At 52.4% G+C, this 24717-nt stretch overlaps 1 protein-coding gene across 1 annotated transcript in view; it reads left to right on the forward strand.

Annotated features, from left to right (window-relative positions):
* The first annotated feature begins 288 nt into the window (after window positions 1-288).
* palm1b (paralemmin 1b) overlaps window positions 289-24717 on the forward strand; it is a 29235-nt gene continuing 4806 nt past the window's right edge. Inside the window, exons 1-3 of the mRNA XM_055908699.1 lie at window positions 289-785; window positions 11538-11580; window positions 16666-16746. Coding sequence (XP_055764674.1) covers window positions 724-785; window positions 11538-11580; window positions 16666-16746 — 186 coding nt within the window. The 5' untranslated portion in view covers window positions 289-723. The remainder of the gene's footprint in view (window positions 786-11537; window positions 11581-16665; window positions 16747-24717) is intronic.

Here is a 24717-nt window from a genome sequence, read left to right on the forward strand (position 1 = left end):
CTCTCTCTCTCTCCTCTCTCTCCTCTCTCTCTCTCTCTCTCTCTCTTCTCCTCTCTCTCTCTCTCTCTCTCTCTCTCTCTCTCTCTCTCTCTCTCTCTCTCTCTCTCTCTCTCTCTCTCTCTCTCCTCTCTCTCTCTCTCTCTCTCTCTCTCTCTCTCTCTCTCTCTCTCTCTCTCTCTCTCTCTCTCTCTCTCTCTCTCTCTCTCTCTCTCCTCTCTCTCTCTCTCTCTCTCTCTCTCTCTCTCTCTCTCTCTCTCTCTCTCTCTCTCTCTCCCTCTCTCTCCCTCTCCCTCCCCCTGTGTTTGGCCAGCTGGTAAGAGCACAAACCTTTCTACAAAACAGGTCGCCTACAGGAGACAAATCATAATTTTGAGGGAACCAGGAGAGCTTTCATCTCTCCAAATCCCGCCAATTCACCCACGAACTCCCACGAAGGGCCAGCTTGTTCTCTCTCTGTTGTAGTGTTGAGCGGATCGAGCTCCCGCGACACACACGCACACACACAGCTCGGGCGTTCCCGCGACTCCTCAGCGGCCAACGGAAGGGTGGCAGGGGAAAGGAGAGGGAGAAAGAAGGAGGAGAAGGGGAGAGAGGAGGGAGAGGAGGGGAAGAAACACGACTGTTTTGAAGCTATACGCCAGTAAACATAGACTATAAGCATACACAGTGAAAGAAGAGGAAACCGTCACAGTGCTATTTTATTTCAGTGTGGATGAAACTAGGATGAGAGAGACGCCAAAGGAGAGAGACGCCATCGGTGACAAGTTAAAGGACTCCGCTATTGGGTAAGTAGCCGGGCTACTGGTCTGTCTGCTCGTTACACGCAGTGTCTACTCACGACTATACTTGACCTGATTTCCGCGAATTTGTTGACTAGCCGTTGCGCTCCACTGCCTCAGCATCACGGAACAGCGATGAAGGATGGAGGTGAGGAGAGAAGGGGATGGAGGGATGGAGCAGAGAGAGAGATGCAGAATAGAGGGAAGACGAGATGAAGAGACAGTGTGTGTTTCTAATGTAGGAATAATATAATTATAAATTATACAAATCCCGTTAATGCATACATGGAAATGCATGACAATAATGTGAATAAAACAATATGATAATAAATACTACTCTTACATAAATAAATAAACAATATACAGTACAGGCATAGCCGGATTATGAAATCAGAGACCCCGGGCACTGTTTTTTTTGTTGCGCCTTCACACTTCCTGGCACACCATTATTTTCTGTAAACAAATCCATGCACCAAGATGCAATTGAATGCAAGATTTCCTGTTGAAGAAAAAGCCCCTTTATAATAAAGCCATAATAACATTTGTAATGTAGGCTACAGTTGAGCAGGAGCGTTTTTAGGATTTCCACACATGGGGAACACTTGTTTGCAGGGTCTGAATATATGTTTTGCCTTTTAAAAACGCATTTCATACAATTCTACATACTTTACATGATAGAAGACATTAGCGGAATCGTTTCTAATACCACACAAATGACCGAAATCAGTGGCTACTCTGACACTAACAAACTGAGATCAATCTGGTCTGGAATTCAAACAAATAATAGCCCAGGCTAATGAAGCGACACACATTATACAATATTGGGAGGCTATATATACAAAAGTATGTGGACACCCCTTCAAATTAGTGGATTCGGGCTATTCCAGCCACACCCGTTGCTGACAGGTGTATAAAATCGAGCACACAGCCATGCAATCTTCATAGACAAACATTGGCAGTAGAATGGCCTTACTGAAGAGCTCAGTGACTTTCAACGTGCCTCGTCATGGGCCACCTTTCCAACAAGTCAGTTCGTCAAATTTCTACCCTGCTAGAGCTGCTCCGGTCAACTGTACGTGCTGTTATTATGAAGTGGAAATGTCTAGGAGCAACAACGGCTCAGCCGCAAAGTGGTAGGCCACACAAACTCACAGAACGGGACCGCAGAGTGCTGAAGCGCGTAGCACGTAAAAATAGTCTGCCCTTGGTTGCAACACTCACTACCGAGTTCCAAACTGCCTCTGGATGCAACGTCAGCACAAGAACTGTTGGTTGGGAGCTTCATGAAATGGGTTTCCATGGGTCTCCCAAGGCCCGCAGCGGTCTAAGGCACTGCATCACAGTGCTAGAGTTGTTACTACAGACCCAGGTTCATTCCCGGGCTGAGCCATAACCGGCCGTGGCCAGGAGTCCCATAGGACGGCACACAATTGGCCCAATGTCGTCCAGGTTAGGCGAGGGTTTGGCCGGGGGGGCTTTACTTGGCTCATCACACCCTAGTGACTGCTTGTGGCTGGCCAAGTGCCTGCAGGCTGACCCCTGTCACCAGTTGAACAGTTTCCTCCTACACATTGGTGCGGCTGGCTTCCGGGTTAAGCTGGCGAGTGTGAAGGAGCTCGGTTAGGCATGTTATGTTTCGGAGGACACATGATTCCACCGTCGTCTCTCCCGAGACCTCTGGGTAGTTACAACGATGAGACAGGATCGAAATTGGGGAGAAAAAAGGGGGGTATAATACAAAATAAATAAAAATAGAAGAAAATACACCAAAAAAATGGGTTTCCATGGCCAAGTAGCCGCACACGCAAGCCTAATGCTTCGATCACACTGACAGCATCATTGCATTTTGGTACACCAGAATTACATTCATTTCCAATGAAACGCTGCGTTTGTCTTGCAGCATTGCATTGCAGAGGCAGTTGCAGTGCGTTCGGTGTGGTACGTACGTTGGATTTATCGAACGTATGCGTCAAACTGTATGCGTAGACGTCTTGACAGAAATGGTAGCAGAAGGTGAATGTTGAACTTTTGTTGCACACATTTCCAGATGATGCTGAATAGTATTTTGTGCAACGACGCTGTCGGTGTGATCAAAGCGTAAGATCGTCAGCTGGAGTGGAGTAAAGCTCGTTGCCATTGGACTCTGGAGCAGTGGAAACCCCTTCTCTGGATTGATGAATCGCCATCTGGAAGTCCGACGGACGAATCTGGATTTGGCGGATGCCAGGAGAACGCTACCTGCCCCAATGCATAGTGCCAACTGTAAAGTCTGTTGGAGGAGGAATAATGGTCTGGGGCTGTTTTTCATGGTTTGGGCTAGGTCCCCTTAGTACTGCATCTAGCTCTGACCTCAACTCCATCAAACACCTTTAGGATGATTTGGAACATCAACTGCGAGCCAGGCCTAATTGCCCAACATCAGTGCCCGACCTCACTAATGCTCTTGTGGCTGAATGGAAGCAAGTCCACACAGCAATGTTCCAACATCTAGTGGAAGCCTTCCCAGAAGAGTGGAGGCTGTTATAGCAGTGGGTAAGCCCCTCCATTAACCCGGCCCTGAGTACAGGGAGGACACTCAGACAGTCTCCTCTCTTGCAGAAAATGTGAAAACAAACAGTATGCTCCTGTATGTTGAATAGGTTATTCTAGGCCTTGTGTTCTCAAACGGTCAGGTGGACTAGGCTAACACAAATAATAATTTGACCATTTTAATTGTTGCTACATAGGATAGGACATAGGCGACACTAAACGATTCCAATATGTTAGTGTAATCATTTATGATGTAGGCCTACCTTTCATGTTTATCTATGTCTTTGACCCACACACACACACCCAGTCAATATAGATCTGTTGTGGGAGTGTTTCTATTTTGGGGTGTCTGGCTTTTAGCATCGATATGGCATTTTACCCTGGCACCAGGCAACCAGGCAGGAGAAAGAGAGACAGTGAGAGAGAGAGTGTGTGTGTGTGTGTGTGTGTGTGTGTGTGTGTGTGTGTGTGTGTGTGTGTGTGTGTGTGTGTGTGTGTGTGTGTGTGTGTGTGTGTGTGTGTGTGTGTGTGTGTGTGTGTGTGAGAGAGAGAATGGGAGAAGAGAGAGAGACAGAGAGAGACAGAGAAGAGAGAGATACAGATTTGTAAGACGTGTGCTTGCTCCCTGAGCCTTTAGCCCATCAGGCTCACACAGTCTTGTGGCATGCAGGTGACATTTTTGAGACCCCTCCTCCCCATCATACCAGATAAAATAAAGGATTTGTTTGTTTTCTCTGTCTGTTGTTTTTGATAAATTGTGTCATTTTTAACCTCTAATCCATTTTAATCTCTCTCTGTCTCTATCTCTCTGTCTCACTCTCTTTCTCCCTGTCCATCTCTCTCTCACACAATTTCAATTCAATTCAATTCAAGGGCTTTATTGGCATGGGAAACATATGTTAACATTACCAAAGCAAGTGAAGTAGATAATAAACAAAAGTGCAATAAACAATAAAAATTAACCGTAAAAATTACACTCACAGAAGTTCCAGAAGAATAAAGATATTTCAAATGTCATATTATGTACATAAACAGTGTTGTAACGATTGTTGTATTTACAATGATGTTTGTTCTTCACTGGTTGCCCTTTTCTTGTGGCAACAGGTCACAAATCTTGCTACTGTGATGGCACACTGTGGAATTTCACCCAGTAGATATGGGAGTTTATCAAAATCGGGTTTGTTTTTGAATTCTTTGTGGATCTGTGTAATCTGAGGAAAATATGTGTCTCTAATATGGTCATACATTTGGCAGGAGGTTAGGAAGTGCAGCTCAGTTTCCACCTCATTTTGTGGGCAGTGTGCACATAGCATGTCTTCTCTTGAGAGCCATGTCTGCCTACGGCGGCCTTTCTCAATAGTAAGGCTATGCTCACTGAGTCTGTACATAGTCAAAGCTTTCCTTAAGTTTGGGTCAGTCACAGGGGTCAGGTATTATGCCACTGTGTACTCTCTGTTTAGGGCCAAATAGCATTCTAGTTTGCTCTGTTTTGTCATGCAATTCTCATTTTGTTTTCTCATGATTTGGTTGGGTCTAATTGTGTTGCTGCCCAGGGGCTCTGTGGGGTCTGTTTGTGTTTGTGAACAGAGCCCAGTACCAGCTTGCTTAGGGGACTCATCTCTCTGTAGGTGAGGGCTTTGTTATGGAAGGTTTGGGAATCACTTCTTTTTAGGTGGTTGTAGAATTGAACCGGTCGTTTCTGGATTTTGATAATTAGCAGGTATCGGCCGTATTCTGCTCTGTATGCATCATTTGGTGTTTTACTTTGTACACAGAGGATATTTTTGCAGACTTCTGTAACGATCTGGGTGTAGTGGGTGCGAAGTCAGGCGCAGGAAGCAGAGAGTTCAGTGGTAGTGCAAATTGAATGCACAAAACCGTGAACAAAAGCCACCCCACAAAACACAGAGCGCACACAAAACAAATGCCCCAAAACCGGGGACTGCAACAGTCCAGCAAAACCCACAAAACACGAAACACGTATACCTCAAACGTGCACCCTAGTTACACAAACAATCCCGCACAAATAGCAGGTGGGCCTGCTGGGTAATAGAGCCCAACTAGTTAACCAAACACAAAACAGGTGAAACCAATAAACATAAAAGGGGAAAAAGGATCAGTGGCAGCTAGTAGGCCGGTGACGACGACCACCGAGCGCCATCCGAACAGGAAGGGGAGCCACCTTCATTAGGAATCGTGACAACTTCTGCATGCAGAGTCTCAATTTGGGGTTTGTCCCATTTTGTGAATTATTGGTTGGTGAGTGGACCACAGACCTCACAACCATAAAGAGCAATGGGTTCTATAACTGATTCAGCTATTTTTAGCCAGATCCTAATTGGTATATCGAATTTGATGTTCCTTTTGATGGCGTAGAAGGCCCTTCTTGCCTTGTCTCTCAGCTCGTTCACAGCTTTGTGGGAGTTACCTGTGGCACTGATATGGTATGTATAGTATGTATAGTTTTTTGTTTGCTCTAGAGCCACAGTGTCTAGATGGAATTTTTATTTGTGGTCCTGGCGACTAGAACTTTTTTGGAACACCATTATTTTTGTCTTACTGAGATTTACTGTCAGGGTCCAGGTCTGGCAGAATCTGTCCTCCTTAGTTGGGGACAGAAGCACCAGATCATCAGCAAACAGTAAACATTTGACTTCATATTCTAGTAGGGTAAGGCCGGGTACTACAGATTGTTCTAGTGCCCTCGCCAATTCGTTGATATATATTTTGAAGAGGGTGGGGCTTAAGCTGCATCCCGGTCTCACCCCAGGGCCCTGTGGAAAGAAATGTGTGTGTTTTTTGCCAATTTTAACCGCACACTTGTTGTTTGTGTACATGGATTTTATAATGTTGTAGGTTTTTCCCCCAACACCACTTTACATCAATTTGTATAGCAGACCCTCATGCCAAATTGAGTCAAAGGCTTTTTAGAAATAAACATGCATGAGAAAACTTTGCCATTGTTTTGGTTTGTTCGTTTGTCAATTAGGGTGTGCAGGGTGAATACGTGGTCTGACGTACAGTAATTTGGTAAAAAGCCAATTTGATATTTGCTCAGTATATTGTTTTCACTGAGGAAATGTACGAGTCTGCTGTTAATGATAATGCAGAGGACTTTCCCAAGGTTGCTGTTGACATATATCCAACGATAGTTATTGGGGTCAAATGTGTCTCCCCTTTTGTGGATTGGTGTGATCAGTACTTGGTTCCAAATATTGGGGAAGATGCCAGAGTTAAGGATGATGGTAAAGGGTTTAAGTATAGCCAATTGGAATTTGTTGTCTGTATATTTTAGAATTTCATTGAGGATACCATCAACACCACAGGCCTTTTTGGGGTGGAGGGTTTGTATTTTGTCCTGTAGTTCATTCAATGTAATTAGAGAATCCAGTGGGTTCTGGTAGTCTTTAATAGTTGATTCTAAGATTTTTATTTGATCATGTATATGTTTTTGCTGTTTGTTTTTTGTTATAGGGCCTAACATATTGGAGAAGTTGTTAACCCATACATCTCCATTTTGGATAGATAACTCTTCGTGTTTGTCACGTTCCTGACCTGTTTTCTCTTGTTTTGTATGTCTTTATTGGTCAGGGCGTGAGTGTTGGGTGGGTAGTCTATGTTTTGTATTTCTAGGTTGGTTTTTGTGTTCGGCCTGGTATGATTCTCAATTAGAGACAGGTGTGTATCGTTTGTCTCTAATTGAGAGTCATACTAAGGCAGCCAGGGTTTCACTGGGGTTTTGTGGGTGTTTGTTCCTGTGTCCTCACAGGACGGTTGAAGGTTAGTCACATTTGTTGTTTTGTAGTTTTGTAGTGTCTTGTTTGCTGTTGTCATTAAAAGATGGCTTATTTCCCTCAATCCGCATCTTGGTCCTATCCATGCTCCTCCTCGTCTAAGGGGGAGAACAACATTGACTGCCTTTACAGAAACACCCACCACAACAGGACCAAGCGGATTGAGGAGAGAGAAAAGGAACTAAAGCAATGGAGAGAAGAGGAATGGAGTTGGGAACAAATATTCAACGGAGAAGGACCCTGGGCTAAGGTTGGTGTGAATCGCCGCTCGCGGGAGGAGAAGAAGGCAGCCACAGCCCAGGAGCGGTGGATTGAGGAGGCAGCACGTATGAGAGGCTGGAAGCCCGAGAGGCTCACCCAAAAATTTCTTGGGGGGGGGGGGGGGGCTAAAGGGGAGTGTGGCGAAGCCGGGTTGGATACCTGAGCCAACTCCCCGGGCTTGCCGTGGAGTAAGAGGGCGTCGTACTGGTCAGATACCGTGTTATGCGGTAAAGCGCACGGTGTCCCCAGTACGCGTGCTTAGCCCAGTGCGGGCTATTCCACCTTGTCGCACTGGGAGGGCTAGGTTGGGCATCGAGCCGAGTGCCATGAAGCCGGCCCAACGTATCTGGTCTCCAGTACGTCTCCTCGGGCCGGCGTACATGGCACCAGCCTTACAGGTGGTGTCCCCGGTTCGCCTGCATAGCCCAGTGCGGGCTATTCCACCTCGCCGCACTGGCAGGGCTACGGGGACCATTCAACCTGGTAGGGTTGGGGAGGCTCGGTGCTCAAGAGCACGTGTCCTCCTTCACGGTCCGGTATATCCGGCGCCACCTTCCCACCCCAGCTCAGTACCACCAGTGCCTACACCACGCACCAGGCTTCCAGTGCATCTCCAGAGCCCTGTTCCTCTTCCACGCACTCTCCCTATGGTGTGTGTCTCCAGCCCGGTACCTCCAGTTCCGGTACCACGCACCAGGCCTAGAGTGCGCCACGAGAGTCCAGTGTGCCCAGTTCCTGTTCCCCGCACTCGCCCTGAGGTGCGTGCCCTCAGCCCGGTACCTCCAGTTCCGGTACCACGCACCAGGCCTATAGTGCGTCTCAGCCGGCCAGAGTCTGCCGTCTGCCTAGCGCCAGAGCCGTCCTGCCGTGACCTGCCAGAGCCGTCCTGCCGTGACCTGCCAGAGCCGTCCTGCCGTGACCAGCCGGAGCCGTCCTGCCGTGACCAGCCGGAGCCGTCCTGCCGTGACCAGCCGGAGCCGTCCTGCCGTGACCTGCCGGAGCCGTCCTGCCGTGACCTGCCGGAGCCGTCCAGCCGTGACCTGCCGGAGCCGTCCAGCCAGGACCTGCCGGAGCCGTCCAGCCAGGACCTGCCGGAGCCGTCCAGCCAGGACCTGCCGGAGCCGTCCAGCCAGGACCTGCCGGAGCCGTCCAGCCAGGACCTGCCGGAGCCGTCCAGCCAGGACCTGCCGGAGCCGTCCAGCCAGGACCTGCCGGAGCCGTCCAGCCCGGACCTGCCGGAGTCCCCCAGCCCGGACCTGCCGGAGTCCCCCAGCCCGGACCTGCCGGAGTCCCCCAGCCCGGACCTGCCGGAGTCCCCCAGCCCGGACCTGCCGGAGTCCCCCAGCCCGGACCTGCCGGAGTCCCCCAGCCCGGACCTGCCGGAGTCCCCCAGCCCGGACCTGCCGGAGTCCCCCAGCCCGGACCGGTCGGAGTCCCCCAGCCCGGACCGGTCGGAGTCCCCCAGCCCGGACCGGTCGGAGTCCCCCAGCCCGGACCGGTCGGAGTCCCCCAGCCCGGACCGGTCGGAGTCCCCCAGCCCGGACCGGTCGGAGTCCCCCAGCCCGGACCGGTCGGAGTCCCCCAGCCCGGACCGGTCGGAGTCCCCCAGCCCGGACCTGCCGGAGTCCCCCAGCCCGGACCTGCCGGAGTCCCCCAGCCCGGACCTGCCGGAGTCCCCCAGCCCGGACCTGCCGGAGTCCCCCAGCCCGGACCTGCCGGAGTCCCCCAGCCCGGACCTGCCGGAGTCCCCCAGCCCGGACCTGCCGGAGTCCCCCAGCCCGGACCTGCCGGAGTCCCCCAGCCCGGACCTGCCGGAGTCCCCCAGCCCGGACCTGCCGGAGTCCCCCAGCCCGGACCTGCCGGAGTCCCCCAGCCCGGACCTGCCGGAGTCCCCCAGCCCGGACCTGCCGGAGTCCCCCAGCCCGGACCTGCCGGAGTCCCTACGCCCGGACCTGCCGGAGTCCCTACGCCCGGACCTGCCGGAGTCCCTACGCCCGGACCTGCCGGAGTCCCTACGCCCGGACCTGCCGGAGTCCCTACGCCCGGACCTGCCGGAGTCCCTACGCCCGGACCTGCCGGAGTCCCTACGCCCGGACCTGCCGGAGTCCCTACGCCCGGACCTGCCGGAGTCCCTACGCCCGGACCTGCCGGAGTCCCTACGCCCGGACCTGCCGGAGTCCCTACGCCCGGACCTGCCGGAGTCCCTACGCCCGGACCTGCCGGAGTCCCTACGCCCGGACCTGCCGGAGTCCCTACGCCCGGACCTGCCGGAGTCCCTACGCCCGGACCTGCCGGAGTCCCTACGCCCGGACCTGCCGGAGTCCCTCAGCCAGGACCTGCCGGAGTCCCTCAGCCAGGACCTGCCGGAGTCCCTCAGCCAGGACCTGCCGGAGTCCCTCAGCCAGGACCTGCCGGAGTCCCTCAGCCAGGACCTGCCGGAGTCCCTCAGCCAGGACCTGCCGGAGTCCCTCAGCCAGGACCTGCCGGAGTCCCTCAGCCAGGACCTGCCGGAGTCCCTCAGCCAGGACCTGCCGGAGTCCCTCAGCCAGGACCTTCCGCCCCTTATCCCGGTGCTGCCCCTTATCCCGGTGCTGCCCCTTATCCCGGTGCTGCCCCTTATCCCGGTGCTGCCCCTTATCCCGGTGCTGCCCCTTATCCCGGTGCTGCCCCTTATCCCGGTGCTGCCCCTTATCCCGGTGCTGCCCCTTATCCCGGTGCTGCCCCTTATCCCGGTGCTGCCCCTTATCCCGGTGCTGCCCCTTCATTTAGGTGGTGTTAGTGGGAGGGTGGTCATTGGGAGGGGGATAAAGAAGCGGGGATTGATTATGGTGGGGTGGGGACCTCGCCCTCAGCCTGAGCCACCACCGTGGACAGACGCCCACCCAGACCCTCCCCTAGACTTTGTGCTGGTGCGCCCGGAGTTCGCACCTTAAGGGGGGGGTTCTGTCACGTTCCTGACCTGTTTTCTCTTGTTTTGTATGTCTTTATTGGTCAGGGCATGAGTGTTGGGTGGGTAGTCTATGTTTTGTATTTCTAGGTTGGTTTTTGTGTTCGGCCTGGTATGATTCTCAATTAGAGACAGGTGTGTATCGTTTGTCTCTAATTGAGAGTCATACTAAGGCAGCCAGGGTTTCACTGGGGTTTTGTGGGTGTTTGTTCCTGTGTCCTCACAGGACGGTTGAAGGTTAGTCACATTTGTTGTTTTGTAGTGTCTTGTTTGCTGTTGTCATTAAAAGATGGCTAATTTCCCTCAATCCGCATCTTGGTCCTATCCATGCTCCTCCTCGTCTAAGGGGGAGAACAACATTGACTGCCTTTACAGTGTTGTTGTTCGTTTAGTGTTTTCCAATTTTCCGAGAAGTGGTTAGAGTCTATGGATTCTTCAGTTACATTGAGCTGATTTCTGACGTGCTGTTCCTTCTCGCTCTCTCTCTCTCACTCTCTCTTTCACACGCTCACTCATGATCATCAGCAGTCCTGCAGCAGATATATAAAATCAAATGCACTATTGATAGAGAACAGAGGGGTCCAGTATATTTTGCTACCTGTTCTCCCTCAGGCTACAATTACACACCCACACCCACACCCACACCCACACACACTTACACACACACACAATGTATCGGGAGTTGACTGTACATAACAGACTGGTCAATGAACTCGGCCTTATGGCTCTGCTCTACCATTAGCATTTATTGATCAGTCTCCTCTCTAACCCAAGACAGTTTCTGGATGTTTCTGAGTAGATGGGGAGAGTTATTCAATTCTATAATGAGAATCCCTCCAGAGTTAGGGTTCATGTTATAGGGTTACGATCAGTATTCATGCACGTGTTGTGTAATGTCATGTTATGCAGTGTGTCAGGTAACCTACAGTGTGTGTTGTATGTCTCTCCTAATCCAGGTCTCTTGGTGTTTATTTCAGATTAACACTGATCGCACACACACACACACACACACACACACACACACACACACACACACACACACACACACACACTCAGACCATCCACATCAACCACATCCAGGACCAGAGCAGCTCTACACTATCTTCCCAAGTCTTCCCAATGAGGCAGAGCGGCATTCCCTGCCAGAGCTCTGGAATCTATTAAAGCAGGAATGTTGACATGACTCTGTTATTCTTCTATCTCACTAACTTTATTTCTCTCTCTCAGGATGGCTGAGGTTTCGCAGCAGGAGAGAATTCAGGCCATCACTGTAAGTGACACACACACACACACACTAAACACTCACAGCATGCATGGTTTCATACAACCATTAATAATGATAGACTCCTGTTAGACCAGCCTGATCAACAGAAATAGACTTCGATTTCGGACGTTTGAAAAGTTTCTGAGAACGTCGCGCTCACCATAAAACAAAACTTGCCCAGCACTGGGCGCAAGCTTATGATGAGTTCTAGTGGCCTGCTCAGACCACTGCTCTACGACAGTTCACAATGCTCTAGCAAGCCGTGAGAATACAATATGATACTTGAGGGTATGAGGTCGGTCGGTTTGCAGAGCCTTCCCCATGGTTGCAGGGTTAATTCGGCATGGTTGCAGGGTTAATTCGGCATGGTTACAGGGTTATTTCGGCATGGTTACAGGGTTAATTCGGCATGGTTACAGGGTTAATTCGGCATGGTTACAGGGTTAATTCGGCATGGTTGCAGGGTTATTTCGGCATGGTTACAGGGTTAATTCGGCATGGTTGCAGGGTTAATTCGGCATGGTTCGGCATGATCAGGGTTTCCCAAACTGGGTCCTGGGGCCCGCCTGGGTGCACATTTTGATTCTAATAATCCATTCTTGATGATGAGTTGGTTTTTTGAATCACCTGTGTGGTGCTAGGGCTAATGCCGAAATAACCCTGCAACCATGCCGAATTAACCCTGTAACCATGCCGAATTAACCTTGTAACCATGCCGAATTAACCCTGCAAACATGCCGAATTAACCCTGTAACCATGCTGAATTAATCCTGCAACCATGCCGAATTAACCCTGCAACCATGTCGAATTAACCCTGTAACCATGCCGAATTAACCCTGTAACCATGCCGAATTAACCCTGTAACCATGCCGAAATAACCCTGTAACCATGCCGAAATAACCCTGTAACCATGCCGAATTAACCCTGTAACCATGCCGAATTAACCCTGCAACCATGCCGAATTAACCCTGTAACCATGCCGAATTAACCCTGTAACCATGCCGAATTAACCCTGCAACCATGCCGAAATAACCCTGTAACCATGCTGAATTAACCCTGCAACCATGCCGAATTAACCCTGCAACCATGCCGAATTAACCCTGTAACCATGCCGAATTAACCCTGTAACCATGCCGAATTAACCCTGCAACCATGCCGAAATAACCCTGTAACCATGCCGAATTAACCCTGCAACCATGCCGAATTAACCCTGCAACCATGCCGAATTAACCCTGTAACCATGCCGAATTAACCCTGCAACCATGCCGAATTAACCCTGCAACCATGCCGAATTAACCCTGCAACCATGCCGAATTAACCCTGCAACCATGCCGAATTAACCCTGCAACCATGCCGAATTAACCCTGCAACCATGCCGAATTAATGCATCAAAAAAAGACGTTGATCCATAATAGTGTACGTCGGTGTTCGAACGGAAACTATGAGATCTTGTATTAGATCAGGGTTTCCCAAACTGGGTCCTGGGGCCCCGCCTGGGTGCACATTTTGATTCTAATAATCCAGGCTTGATGATGAGTTGGTTATTTGAATCACCTGTGTGGTGGTAGGGCTAAAAACCAAGACATGCACCCAGGGGGTGGCCCCAGTTTGGGAAACCCTGTGTTAGACAACCAACCATGTGTATGTTAGATCAATATTTGACCTGTTCTACCATCCTGAAACATCCTATTACTGTCAAACTTCCTGCCGCTCATAGCTTTTTACCCCTCCTCCTCCCCCCTCACACACACACACACACACACACACACACACACACACACACACCTCAAACCTATTAGCCCTTTCAGCCCCCATCCCCCCAGACCCCCAGACCCCCTATCCCTCCAGACCCACATCCCTCCAGACCCCCTATCCCTCCAGACCCCCTATCCCACCAGACCCACATCCCTCCAGACCCCCTATCCCTCCAGACCCCCTATCCCTCCAGACCCCCTATCCCTCCAGACCTCCTATCCCTCTATCCCTCCAGACCCCCTATCCCTCCAGACCCCCTATCCCTCCAGACCCCCTATCCCTCCATACCCCCCATCCCTCCAGACCCCTTATCCCTCCAGACCCCTATCCCTCCAGACCCCCCATCCCTCCATACCCCCCATCCCTCCAGACCCCTTATCCCTCCAGACCCCCTGTCCCTCCAGACCTCCAGACCCCTTATCCCTCCAGACCTCCTATCCCTCCAGACCCCCTATCCCTCCAAACCTCCTATCCATCCAGACCTCCTATCCCTCCAGACCTCCTATCCCTCCAAACCTCCTATCCCTCCAGACCTCCTATCCCTCCAGACCCCCTATCCCTCCAGACCTCCTATCCCTCCAGACCTCCTATCCCTCCAGACCTCCTATCCCTCCAGACCTCCTATCCCTCCAGAACCCCTATCCCTCCAGAACCCCTATCCCTCCAGACCCCTATCCCTCCAGACCTCCTATCCCTCCAGACCTCCTATCACTCCAGACCTCCTATGCCTCCAGACCTCCTATCCCTCCAAACCTCCTATCCCTCCAGACCTCCTATCCCTCCAGACCTCCTATACATCCAAACCTCCTATCCCTCCAGACCCCCGATCCCTCCAGACCCCCTATCCATCCAGACCTCCTATCCCTCCAGAACCCCGATCCCTCCAGACCCCCTATCCCTCCAGACCCCCTATCCCTCCAGACCTCCTATCGCTCCATACCTCCTATCCCTCCAGACCCCCGATCCCTCCAGACCCCCTATCCCTCCAGACCCCCTATCCCTCCAGACCCCCTATCCCTCCAGACCCCCGATCCCTCCAGACCCTCTATCCCTCCAGACCCCCTATCCCTCCAGACCTCCTATCCCTCCAGACCTCCTATCCATCCAGACCCCCTATCCCTCCAGACCTCCTATCCCTCCAGACCTCCGATCCCTCCAGACCCCCGATCCCTCCAGACCCCCGATCCCTCAAGACCCCCGATCCCTCCAGACCACCTATCCCTCCATACCTCCTATCCCTCCAGACCCCCTATCCCTCCAGACCTCCTATCCCTCCAGACCTTCTATCCCTCCAGACCTCCTATCCCTCCAGACCCCCTATCCCTCCAGACCTCCTATCCATCCAGACCCCCGATCCCTCCAGACCCTCTATCCCTCCAGACCCCCTATCCCTCCAGACCCCCTATCCCTCCAGACCTCCTATCCCTCCAGACCTCCTATCCCTCCAGACCTCCTATCCCTCCAGAACATCCTATCACTCCAGACCTCCTATGCCTCCAGACCTCCTATCCCTCCAGACCTCCTATCCCTCCAGACCTCCTATCCCTCCAGAACATCCTATCACTCCAGACCTCCTATCCCTCCAGACCTCCTATCCCTCCAGACCTCCTATCCATCCAGACCTCCTATCCATCCAGACCTCCTATCCCTCTAGACCTCCTATCCCTCTAGACCTCCTATCCCTCTAGACCTCCTATCCCTCCAGACCTCCTATCCATCCAAACCTCCTATCCCTCCAGACCCCCGATCCCTCCAGACCCCCTATCCATCCAGACCTCCTATCCCTCCAGAACCCCGATCCCTCCAGACCCCCTATCCCTCCAGACCTCCTATCCCTCCAGACCCCCGATCCCTCCAGACCCCCTATCCCTCCAGACCCCCTATCCCTCCAGACCCCCTATCCCTCCAGACCCCCGATCCCTCCAGACCCCCTATCCCTCCAGACCTCCTATCCCTCCATACCTCCTATCCCTCCAGACCTCCTATCCCTCCAGACCCCCTATCCCTCCAGACCCCCGATCCCTCCAGACCCCCTATCCCTCCAGACCTCCTATCCCTCCAGACCTCCTATCCCTCCAGACCCTCTATCCCTCCAGACCCCCTATCCCTCCAGACCTCCTATCCATCCAGACCCCCTATCCCTCCAGACCCCCTATCCCTCCAGACCTCCTATCCCTCCAGACCCCCGATCCCTCCAGACCCCCTATCCCTCCAGACCCCCGATCCCTCCAGACCCCCGATCCCTCAAGACCCCCTATCCCTCCAGACCCCCTATCCCTCCAGACCTCCTATCCCTCCAGACCTCCTATCCCTCCAGACCTCCTATCCCTCCAGACCCCCTATCCATCCAGACCTCCTATCCCTCCATACCTCCTATCCCTCCAGACCTCCTATCCCTCCAGACCTCCTATCCCTCCAGACCTCCTATCCCTCCAGACCCCCGATCCCTCCAGACCCCCGATCCCTCCAGACCTCCTATCCCTCCAGACCTCCTATCCCTCCAGACCTCCTATCCCTCCAGACCTCCTATCCCTCCAGACCCCTATCCCTCCAGACCCCCAATCCCTCCAGACCCCCTATCCCTCCAGACCCCCTATCCCTCCAGACCTCCTATCCCTCCAGACCTCCTATCCCTCCAGACCTCCTATCCCTCCAGACCTCCTATCCCTCCAGACCTCCTATCCCTCCAGACCTCCTATCCCTCCAGACCCCCGATCCCTCCAGACCCCCGATCCCTCCAGACCCCCGATCCCTCCAGACCCCCGATCCCTCCAGACCTCCTATCCCTCCAGACCTCCTATCCCTCCAGACCTCCTATCCATCCAGACCCCCTATCCCTCCAGACCTCCTATCCCTCCAGACCCCCTATCCCTCCAGACCCCCTATCCCTCCAGACCCCCTATCCCTCCAGACCTCCTATCCCTCCAGACCTCCTATCCATCCAGACCCCCTATCCCTCCAGACCCCCTATCCCTCCAGACCTCCTATCCCTCCAGACCCCCGATCCCTCCAGACCTCCTATCCCTCCAGACCCCCTATCCCTCCAGACCTCCTATCCCTCCAGACCCCCGATCCCTCCAGACCTCCTATCTCTCCAGACCTCCTATCCCTCCAGACCTCCTATCCCTCCAGACCTCCTAACCACATAGAGCCTGTAGATGAATGTCTGTAGCTGAACATCCAGAAGCATTAGGCTAATGCTAGAAGCAGTAATGGACTCATATCCGGCATGAACATGCAGACACAGCACACATCACATTGGTTAAAATGTTTAACATGGCCACTTACTGTGTGTGTGTGTGTGTGTGTGTGTGTGCGTGTGTTGTGTCTTTACAGGAGAAGAGGAAGAGGCAGACAGAGATCGAGAACAAGAGGAGACAGCTGGAAGATGACAGAAGACAGCTTCAACACCTAAAGGTACACACGCACGCACGCACGCACGCACGCACACACGCACACACGCACACACGCACACATGCACACATGCACACACACACACACACACACACAGGCCTTTGTGTCTCTGTTTAGTACCAGATAGAAACACACTCGGCTGTCACAGACTGTTAACACAAGCTAGGAGATAAAGCCTGCTTCGATGCACACTACATAGCCTCCCTGTTATCTCCCCTCTAGCTGACTTGACCAAAGCTAAAATAGCCATTTGATAACCCTTCACACACTGACTGAAGCACCAGCCTCTGATAAAGTAGTGTGTATTAGAACACCACCAATGACCTTGTGTGCTCCCATTCCTTTCTTCTCCGTGTGTGGCTAAAACGGGGTACAGTATGTGTGTGAGAGTGGTTTCCTGCTCAGAGGGAGTGGGACACAAATCTGTTTCCTCTGACCAACCTTCTATGGATTGTCTCTAGACACACACACGTACACACACACACACACACACACACACACACACACACACACACACACACACACACACAATGAGTTCTACAGCGGCTGTTTCTAATTAGGTGTCATATGTGATGATGTAATGCAGCCTGAAGATTTTGTGATGTAACCATGGAGACGTGCACACGTATGGTAGAGAAGTAAAAGTTTGAGAGTAGTTTAAGGTGTGTGTGTGTGTGTGTGTGTGTGTGTGTGTGTGTGTGTGTGTGTGTGTGTGTGTGTGTGTGTGTGTGTGTGTGTGTGTGTTCCTTCCATTGTCAGTAGTGTAAGTAGTTTTTACACCAGAACAATGAACAGCGTGCTGAGCTGGGAGGGGTGTGTATATCCAATTATATCCAATTATGGCGGTGGGGGGAAGGGGAGACACTTTGCTGATGGCTACTTTACTGAGGAAAAATGTACTTACTATGTCTGATGTGTAGTTGTCCCACCTAGCTATCTTAAGATGAATGCACCAACTATAAGTCGCTCTGGATGAGAGTCTGCTAAATGACTCAAATGTAAATGTAAAATGGAGGGAGAGAGAGAAATATGGAAGAGAGAGGGAGAAGTGTCATGCAGCATTATGGGAAAATGTATATACATATTTGCTTAATGGAGAGAGAGAGAGATAGAAAGGGAGGGTGATGGATGAGAGATAATGAAGTAGAGAGAGAGAGGAGTGGATGGATGAGAGACAGTGAAGTAGAGAGCAAGAAAGAGAGAGAGAGAGGGGTGGATGGATGGATGAGGAAAAGGGGAGTGTTGTTTGTAAATTCATCTTCATCATATGGTTGGAATACACATAAAGCTGACAGGAGAATGCTGGGGAGAGAAGGACTACTCCTTTTTCCTGGAGCTGGTCTAGCTGACAGAAGAATGCTGGGGAGAGAAGGACTACTCCTTTTCCTGGAGCTGGTCTAGCTGACAGAAGAATGCTGGGGAGAGAAGGACTACTCCTTTTTCCTGGAGCTGGTCTAGCTGACAGAAGAATGCTGGGGAGAGAAGGACTACTCCTTTTTCCTGGAGCTGGTCTAGCTGACAGAAGAATGATGGGGAGAAAAGGCATACTCCTTTTCCTGGAGCTGGTCTAGCTGACAGAAGAATGCTGGGGAGAGAAGGACTACTCCTTTTCCTGGAGCTGGTCTAGCTGACAGAAGAATGCTGGGGAGAGAAGGACTACTCCTTTTTCCTGGAGCTGGTCTAGCTGACAGAAGAATGCTGGGGAGAGAAGGACTACTCCTTTTTCCTGGAGCTGGTCTAGCTGACAGAAGAATGATGGGGAGAAAAGGCATACTCCTTTTCCTGGAGCTGGTCTAGCTGACAGAAGAATGATGGGGAGAAAAGGCCTACTCCTTTTCCCTGGAGCTGGTCTAGCTGACAGGAGAATGCTGGGGAGAGAAGGACTACTCCTTTTTCCTGGAGCTGGTCTAGCTGACAGAAGAATGATGGGGAGAAAAGCCTACTCCTTTTTCCTGGAGCAGGTCTAGCTGACAGAAGAATGCTTGGGAGAGAAGGCATACTCCTTTTCCTGGAGCTGGTCTAGCTGACAGAAGAATGCTTGGGAGAGAAGGCATACTCCTTTTCCTGGAGCTGGTCTAGCTGACAGAAGAATGCTGGGAGAGAAGGACTACTTATTTTTCCTGGAGCTGGTCTAGCTGACAGGAGAATGCTGGGGAGAGAAGGCCTACTCCTTTTTCCTGGAGCTGGTCTAGCTGACAGGAGAATGCTGGGTAGGCTCCTTTTTCCTGGAGCTGGTCTAGCTGACAGAAGAATGATGGGGAGAGAAGGACTACTCCTTTTCCCTGGAGCTGGTCTAGCTGACAGGAGAATAATAAGGAGAGAAGGCCTACTCTTTTTTCCTGGGGCTGGTCTAGCTGACAGAAGAATGCTGGGGAGAGAAGGCCTACTCCTTTTTCCTGGAGCTGGTCTAGCTGACAGGAGAATGCTGGGGAGAAAAGGCCTACTCCTTTTTCCTGGAGCTGGTCTAGCTGACAGAAGAATGCTGGGGAAAGAAGGACTACTCCTTTTCCTGGAGCTGGTCTAGCTGACAGGAGAATGCTGGGGAGAGAAGGACTACTCCTTTTTCCTGGAGCTGGTCTAGCTGACAGAAGAATGATGGGGAGAAAAGGCCTACTCCTTTTCCCTGGAGCTGGTCTAGCTGACAGGATAATGATGGGGAGAAAAGGCCTACTCCTTTTTCCTGGAGCTGGTCTAGTTGACAGAAGAATGATGGGGAGAAAAGGAATACTCCTTTTCCTGGAGCTGGTCTAGCTGACAGAAGAATGCTGGGGAAAGAAGGACTACTCCTTTTCCTGGAGCTGGTCTAGCTGACAGGAGAATGCTGAGGAGAGAAGGCCTACTCTTTTTTCCTGGAGCTGGTCTAGCTGACAGAAGAATGATGGGGAGAAAAGGCCTACTCCTTTTCCCTGGAGCTGGTCTAGCTGACAGGATAATGATGGGGAGAAAAGGCCTACTCCTTTTTCCTGGAGCTGGTCTAGCTGACAGAAGAATGATGGGGAGAAAAGGCCTACTCCTTTTCCCTGGAGCTGGTCTAGTTGACAGAAGAATGCTGGGGAGAGAAGGACTACTCCTTTTCCTGGAGCTGGTCTAGCTGACAGAAGAATGCTGGGGAGAGAAGGACTACTCCTTTTTCGGGGAGCTGGTCTACCTGACAGGAGAATGCTGAGGAGAGAAGGCCTACTCTTTTTTCCTGGAGCTGGTCTAGCTGACAGAAGAATGATGGGGAGGCTCGTTTTTCCTGGAGCTGGCCTAGCTGACAGGAGAATGCTGGGGAGGCTCGTTTTTCCTGGAGCTGGTCTAGCTGACAGAAGAATGATGGGGAGAAAAGGCCTACTCCTTTTCCCTGGAGCTGGTCTAGCTGACAGGAGAATGATGGGGAGAAAAGGCCTACTCCTTTTTCCTGGAGCTGGTCTAGCTGACAGAAGAATGCTGGGGAAAGAAGGACTACTCCTTTTCCTGGAGCTGGTCTAGCTGACAGGAGAATGCTGAGGAGAGAAGGCCTACTCTTTTTTCCTGGAGCTGGTCTAGCTGACAGGAGACTGCTGAGGAGAGAAGGCCTACTCTTTTTTCCTGGAGCTGGTCTAGCTGACAGAAGAATGATGGGGAGAAAAGGCCTACTCCTTTTCCCTGGAGCTGGTCTAGCTGACAGGATAATGATGGGGAGAAAAGGCCTACTCCTTTTTCCTGGAGCTGGTCTAGTTGACAGAAGAATGATGGGGAGAAAAGGAATACTCCTTTTCCTGGAGCTGGTCTAGCTGACAGAAGAATGCTGGGAGAGAAGGACTACTTATTTTTCCTGGGGCTGGTCTAGCTGACAGGAGAATGCTGGGGATAGAAGGCCTACTCCTTTTTCCTGGAGCTGGTCTAGCTGTCAGGAGAATGCTGGGGAGGCTCCTTTTTCCTGGAGCTGGTCTAGCTGACAGAAGAATGATGGGGAGAGAAGGACTACTCCTTTTCCCTGGAGCTGGTCTAGCTGACAGGAGAATGCTGAGGAGAGAAGGCCTACTCTTTTTTCCTGGAGCTGGTCTAGCTGACAGAAGTATGATGGGGAGAAAAGGCCTACTCCTTTTCCCTGGAGCTGGTCTAGCTGACAGAAGAATGATGGGGAGAAAAGGTATACTCCTTTTCCTGGAGCTGGTCTAGTTGACAGAAGAATGCTGGGGAGAGAAGGACTACTCCTTTTTCCTGGAGCTGGTCTAGCTGACAGGAGAATGATGGGGAGAAAAGGCCTCCTCCTTTTTCCTGGAGCTGGTCTAGCTGACAGAAGAATGCTGGGGAGAGAAGGACTACTCCTTTTCCTGGAGCTGGTCTAGCTGACAGAAGAATGCTGGGGAGAGAAGGACTACTCCTTTTTCGGGGAGCTGGTCTAGCTGACAGAAGAATGATGGGGAGAAAAGGAATACTCCTTTTCCTGGAGCTGGTCTAGCTGACAGAAGAATGCTGGGAGAGAAGGACTACTTATTTTTCCTGGAGCTGGTCTAGCTGACAGGAGAATGCTGGGGATAGAAGGCCTACTCCTTTTTCCTGGAGCTGGTCTAGCTGTCAGGAGAATGCTGGGGAGGCTCCTTTTTCCTGGAGCTGGTCTAGCTGACAGAAGAATGATGGGGAGAGAAGGACTACTCCTTTTCCCTGGAGCTGGTCTAGCTGACAGGAGAATGCTGAGGAGAGAAGGCCTACTCTTTTTTCCTGGAGCTGGTCTAGCTGACAGAAGTATGATGGGGAGAAAAGGCCTACTCCTTTTCCCTGGAGCTGGTCTAGCTGACAGAAGAATGATGGGGAGAAAAGGTATACTCCTTTTCCTGGAGCTGGTCTAGTTGACAGAAGAATGCTGGGGAGAGAAGGACTACTCCTTTTTCCTGGAGCTGGTCTAGCTGACAGGAGAATGATGGGGAGAAAAGGCCTACTCCTTTTTCCTGGAGCTGGTCTAGCTGACAGAAGAATGCTGGGGAGAAAAGGACTACTCCTTTTTCCTGGAGCTGGTCTAGCTGACAGACGAATGATGGGGAGAAAAGGCCTCCTCCTTTTTCCTGGAGCTGGTCTAGCTGACAGAAGAATGCTGGGGAGAGAAGGACTACTCCTTTTCCTGGAGCTGGTCTAGCTGACAGAAGAATGCTGGGGAGAGAAGGACTACTCCTTTTTCGGGGAGCTGGTCTAGCTGACAGAAGAATGATGGGGAGAAAAGGAATACTCCTTTTCCTGGAGCTGGTCTAGCTGACAGAAGAATGCTGGGAGAGAAGGACTACTTATTTTTCCTGGAGCTGGTCTAGCTGACAGGAGAATGCTGGGGATAGAAGGTCTACTCCTTTTTCCTGGAGCTGGTCTAGCTGTCAGGAGAATGCTGGGGAGGCTCCTTTTTCCTGGAGCTGGTCTAGCTGACAGAAGAATGATGGGGAGAGAAGGACTACTCCTTTTCCCTGGAGCTGGTCTAGCTGACAGGAGAATGCTGAGGAGAGAAGGCCTACTCCTTTTCCCTGGAGCTGGTCTAGCTGACAGAAGAATACTGGGGAGAGAAGGCCTACTCCTTTTTCCTGGAGCTGGTCTAGCTGACAGAAGAATGCTGGGAAGAGAAGGCCTACTCCTTTTTCCTGGAGCTTGTAACGGGTGTCTAGATCTTCCTCCTCCTCGGACGAGGAGATGAGAGAAGGATCGGAGGACCAAAATGCAGCGGGTTGTGAATACATAATGATTTATTTACAGACGAAGACGAAACACGAAGAACACTTGAAATGATTACAAAATAACAAAACGAAAACGTAGACAGACCTGAACTCTGAGAACTTACATGAAACACGAAGAACGCACGAACAGGTACAGACTACAACAAAACGAACGAACGAACAAACCGAAACAGTTCCCGTGTGGTGCGCAGACACAGACACGGAAGACAAGCACCCACAAACAAACAGTGTGAACAGCCAACCTATATATGATTCTCAATCAGAGGAAAAGTCAAACACCTGTCTCTGATTGAGAACCATATAAGGCTAATTACCAACCACCTAAACATAGAAACACAAAACATAGAATGCCCACCCCAACTCACGCCCTGACCAACTAAACACATACAAAAATAACATAAAACAGGTCAGGAACGTGACAGAACCCCCGCCTCAAGGTGCGAACTCCGGACGCACCACCAAAAGTCTAGGGGAGGGTCTGGGTGGGCATCTGTCCACAGTGGTGGATCAGGCTCTGGGCGTGGTTCACATCCCACCCTAATAAATCCCCGCTTCTTTATCCCCCTCACAATGACCACCCTCCAAATACCCCCACCTAAATTAAGGGGCATCACCAGGATAAGGAGCAGCACCGGAATGAGGGGCAACACCGGAATGAGGGGCAACACCAGAATGAGGGGCAACACCAGAATGAGGGGCGACACCAGAATGAGGGGCAACACCAGAATGAGGCACAACACCAGACTGAGGCACAACACCGGACTGAGGGACGGCAGCTCCGGACTGAGGGACGGATCCTGGCTGGCTGGCTCTGGCAGATCCTGGCTGGCTGGCTCTTGCGGATCCTGGCTGGCTGGCTCTGGCGGATCCTGGCTGGCTGGCTCTGGCGGATCCTGGCTGGCTGGCTCTGGCAGGTTCCTGGCTGGCTGGCTCTGGCGGATCCTGGCTGGATGACGGCTCTAGCTGGTCATGGCTGGATGACGGCTCTGGCTGGTCATGGCTGGATGATGGCTCTGGCTGGTCATGGCTCGCTGACGACTCTGGCTGGGCATGGCTCGCTGACGGCTCTGGCTGGTCATGGCTCGCTGACGGCTCTGGCTGGTCATGGCTCGCTGACGGCTCTGGCTGGTCATGGCTCGCTGACGGCTCTGGCTGGTCATGGCTCGCTGACGGCTCTGGCTGATCCTGTCTGGCGGAAGGCTCTGGCTGATCCTGTCTGGCGGAAGGCTCTGGCTGATCCTGTCTGGCGGAAGGCTCTGGCTGATCCTGTCTGGCGGAAGGCTCTGGCTGATCCTGTCTGGCGGAAGGCTCTAGCGGCTCCTGTCTGGCGGACGGCTCTGAAGGCTCATGGCAGACGGGCGGCTTTGCAGGCTCAGTACAGACGGGCGGCTTTGAAGGCTCAGTACAGACGGGCAGTTCATGCGGCGCTTGGCAGACGGACAGTTCAGACGGCGTTGGGCAGACGGACAGTTCAGATGGCGTTGGGCAGACGGACAGTTCAGGTGCCGTTGGGCAGACGGGCAGTTCAAGCGCCGTTGGGCAGACGGGCAGTTCAGGCGCCGTTGGGCAGACGGCAGACTCTGGCCGGCTGAGACGAACTATAGGCCTGGTGCGTGGTGCCGGAACTGGTGGTACCGGGCTAAAGCTACGCACCTTCAGGCTAGTGCGGGGAGCAGCAACAGGGCACACTGGACTCTCAAAGCGTACTGTAGGCCTGGTGCATGGTACCGGCACTGGTGGTACCGGGCTGAGGGCACGCACATCAAGGCGAGTACGGGGAGAAGGAACAGTGCGTACAGGGCTCTGGAGACGCACATAAGGCTTGGTGCGTGGTGCCGGAACTGGAGGTACCGGGCTAAAGCTACGCACCTTCAGGCTAGTGCGGGGAGCAGCAACAGGGCACACTGGACTCTCAAAGCGTACTGTAGGCCTGGTGCGTGGTACCGGCACTGGTGGTACCGGGCTGAGGGCACGCACATCAAGGCGAGTACGGGGAGAAGGAACAGTGCGTACAGGGCTCTGGAGACGCACATAAGGCTTGGTGCGTGGTGCCGGAACTGGAGGTACCGGGCTGGAGACACGCACCATAGAGAGAGTGCGTGGAGGAGGAACAGGGCTCTGGAGACGCACTGGAAACCTGGTGCGTGGTGTAGGCACTGGTGGTACTGGGTTGGGGCGGGGAGGTGGCGCCGGAAATACCGGACCGTGCAGGCGTACTGGCTCCCTTGAGCACTGAGCCTGCCCAACCTTACCTGGTTGTATGCTCCCCGTTGCCCGACCAGTGCGGGGAGGTGGA

This window comes from Salvelinus fontinalis, chromosome 41 (assembly GCF_029448725.1).
Source record: "Salvelinus fontinalis isolate EN_2023a chromosome 41, ASM2944872v1, whole genome shotgun sequence".
Lineage (NCBI taxonomy): Eukaryota > Metazoa > Chordata > Actinopteri > Salmoniformes > Salmonidae > Salvelinus > Salvelinus fontinalis.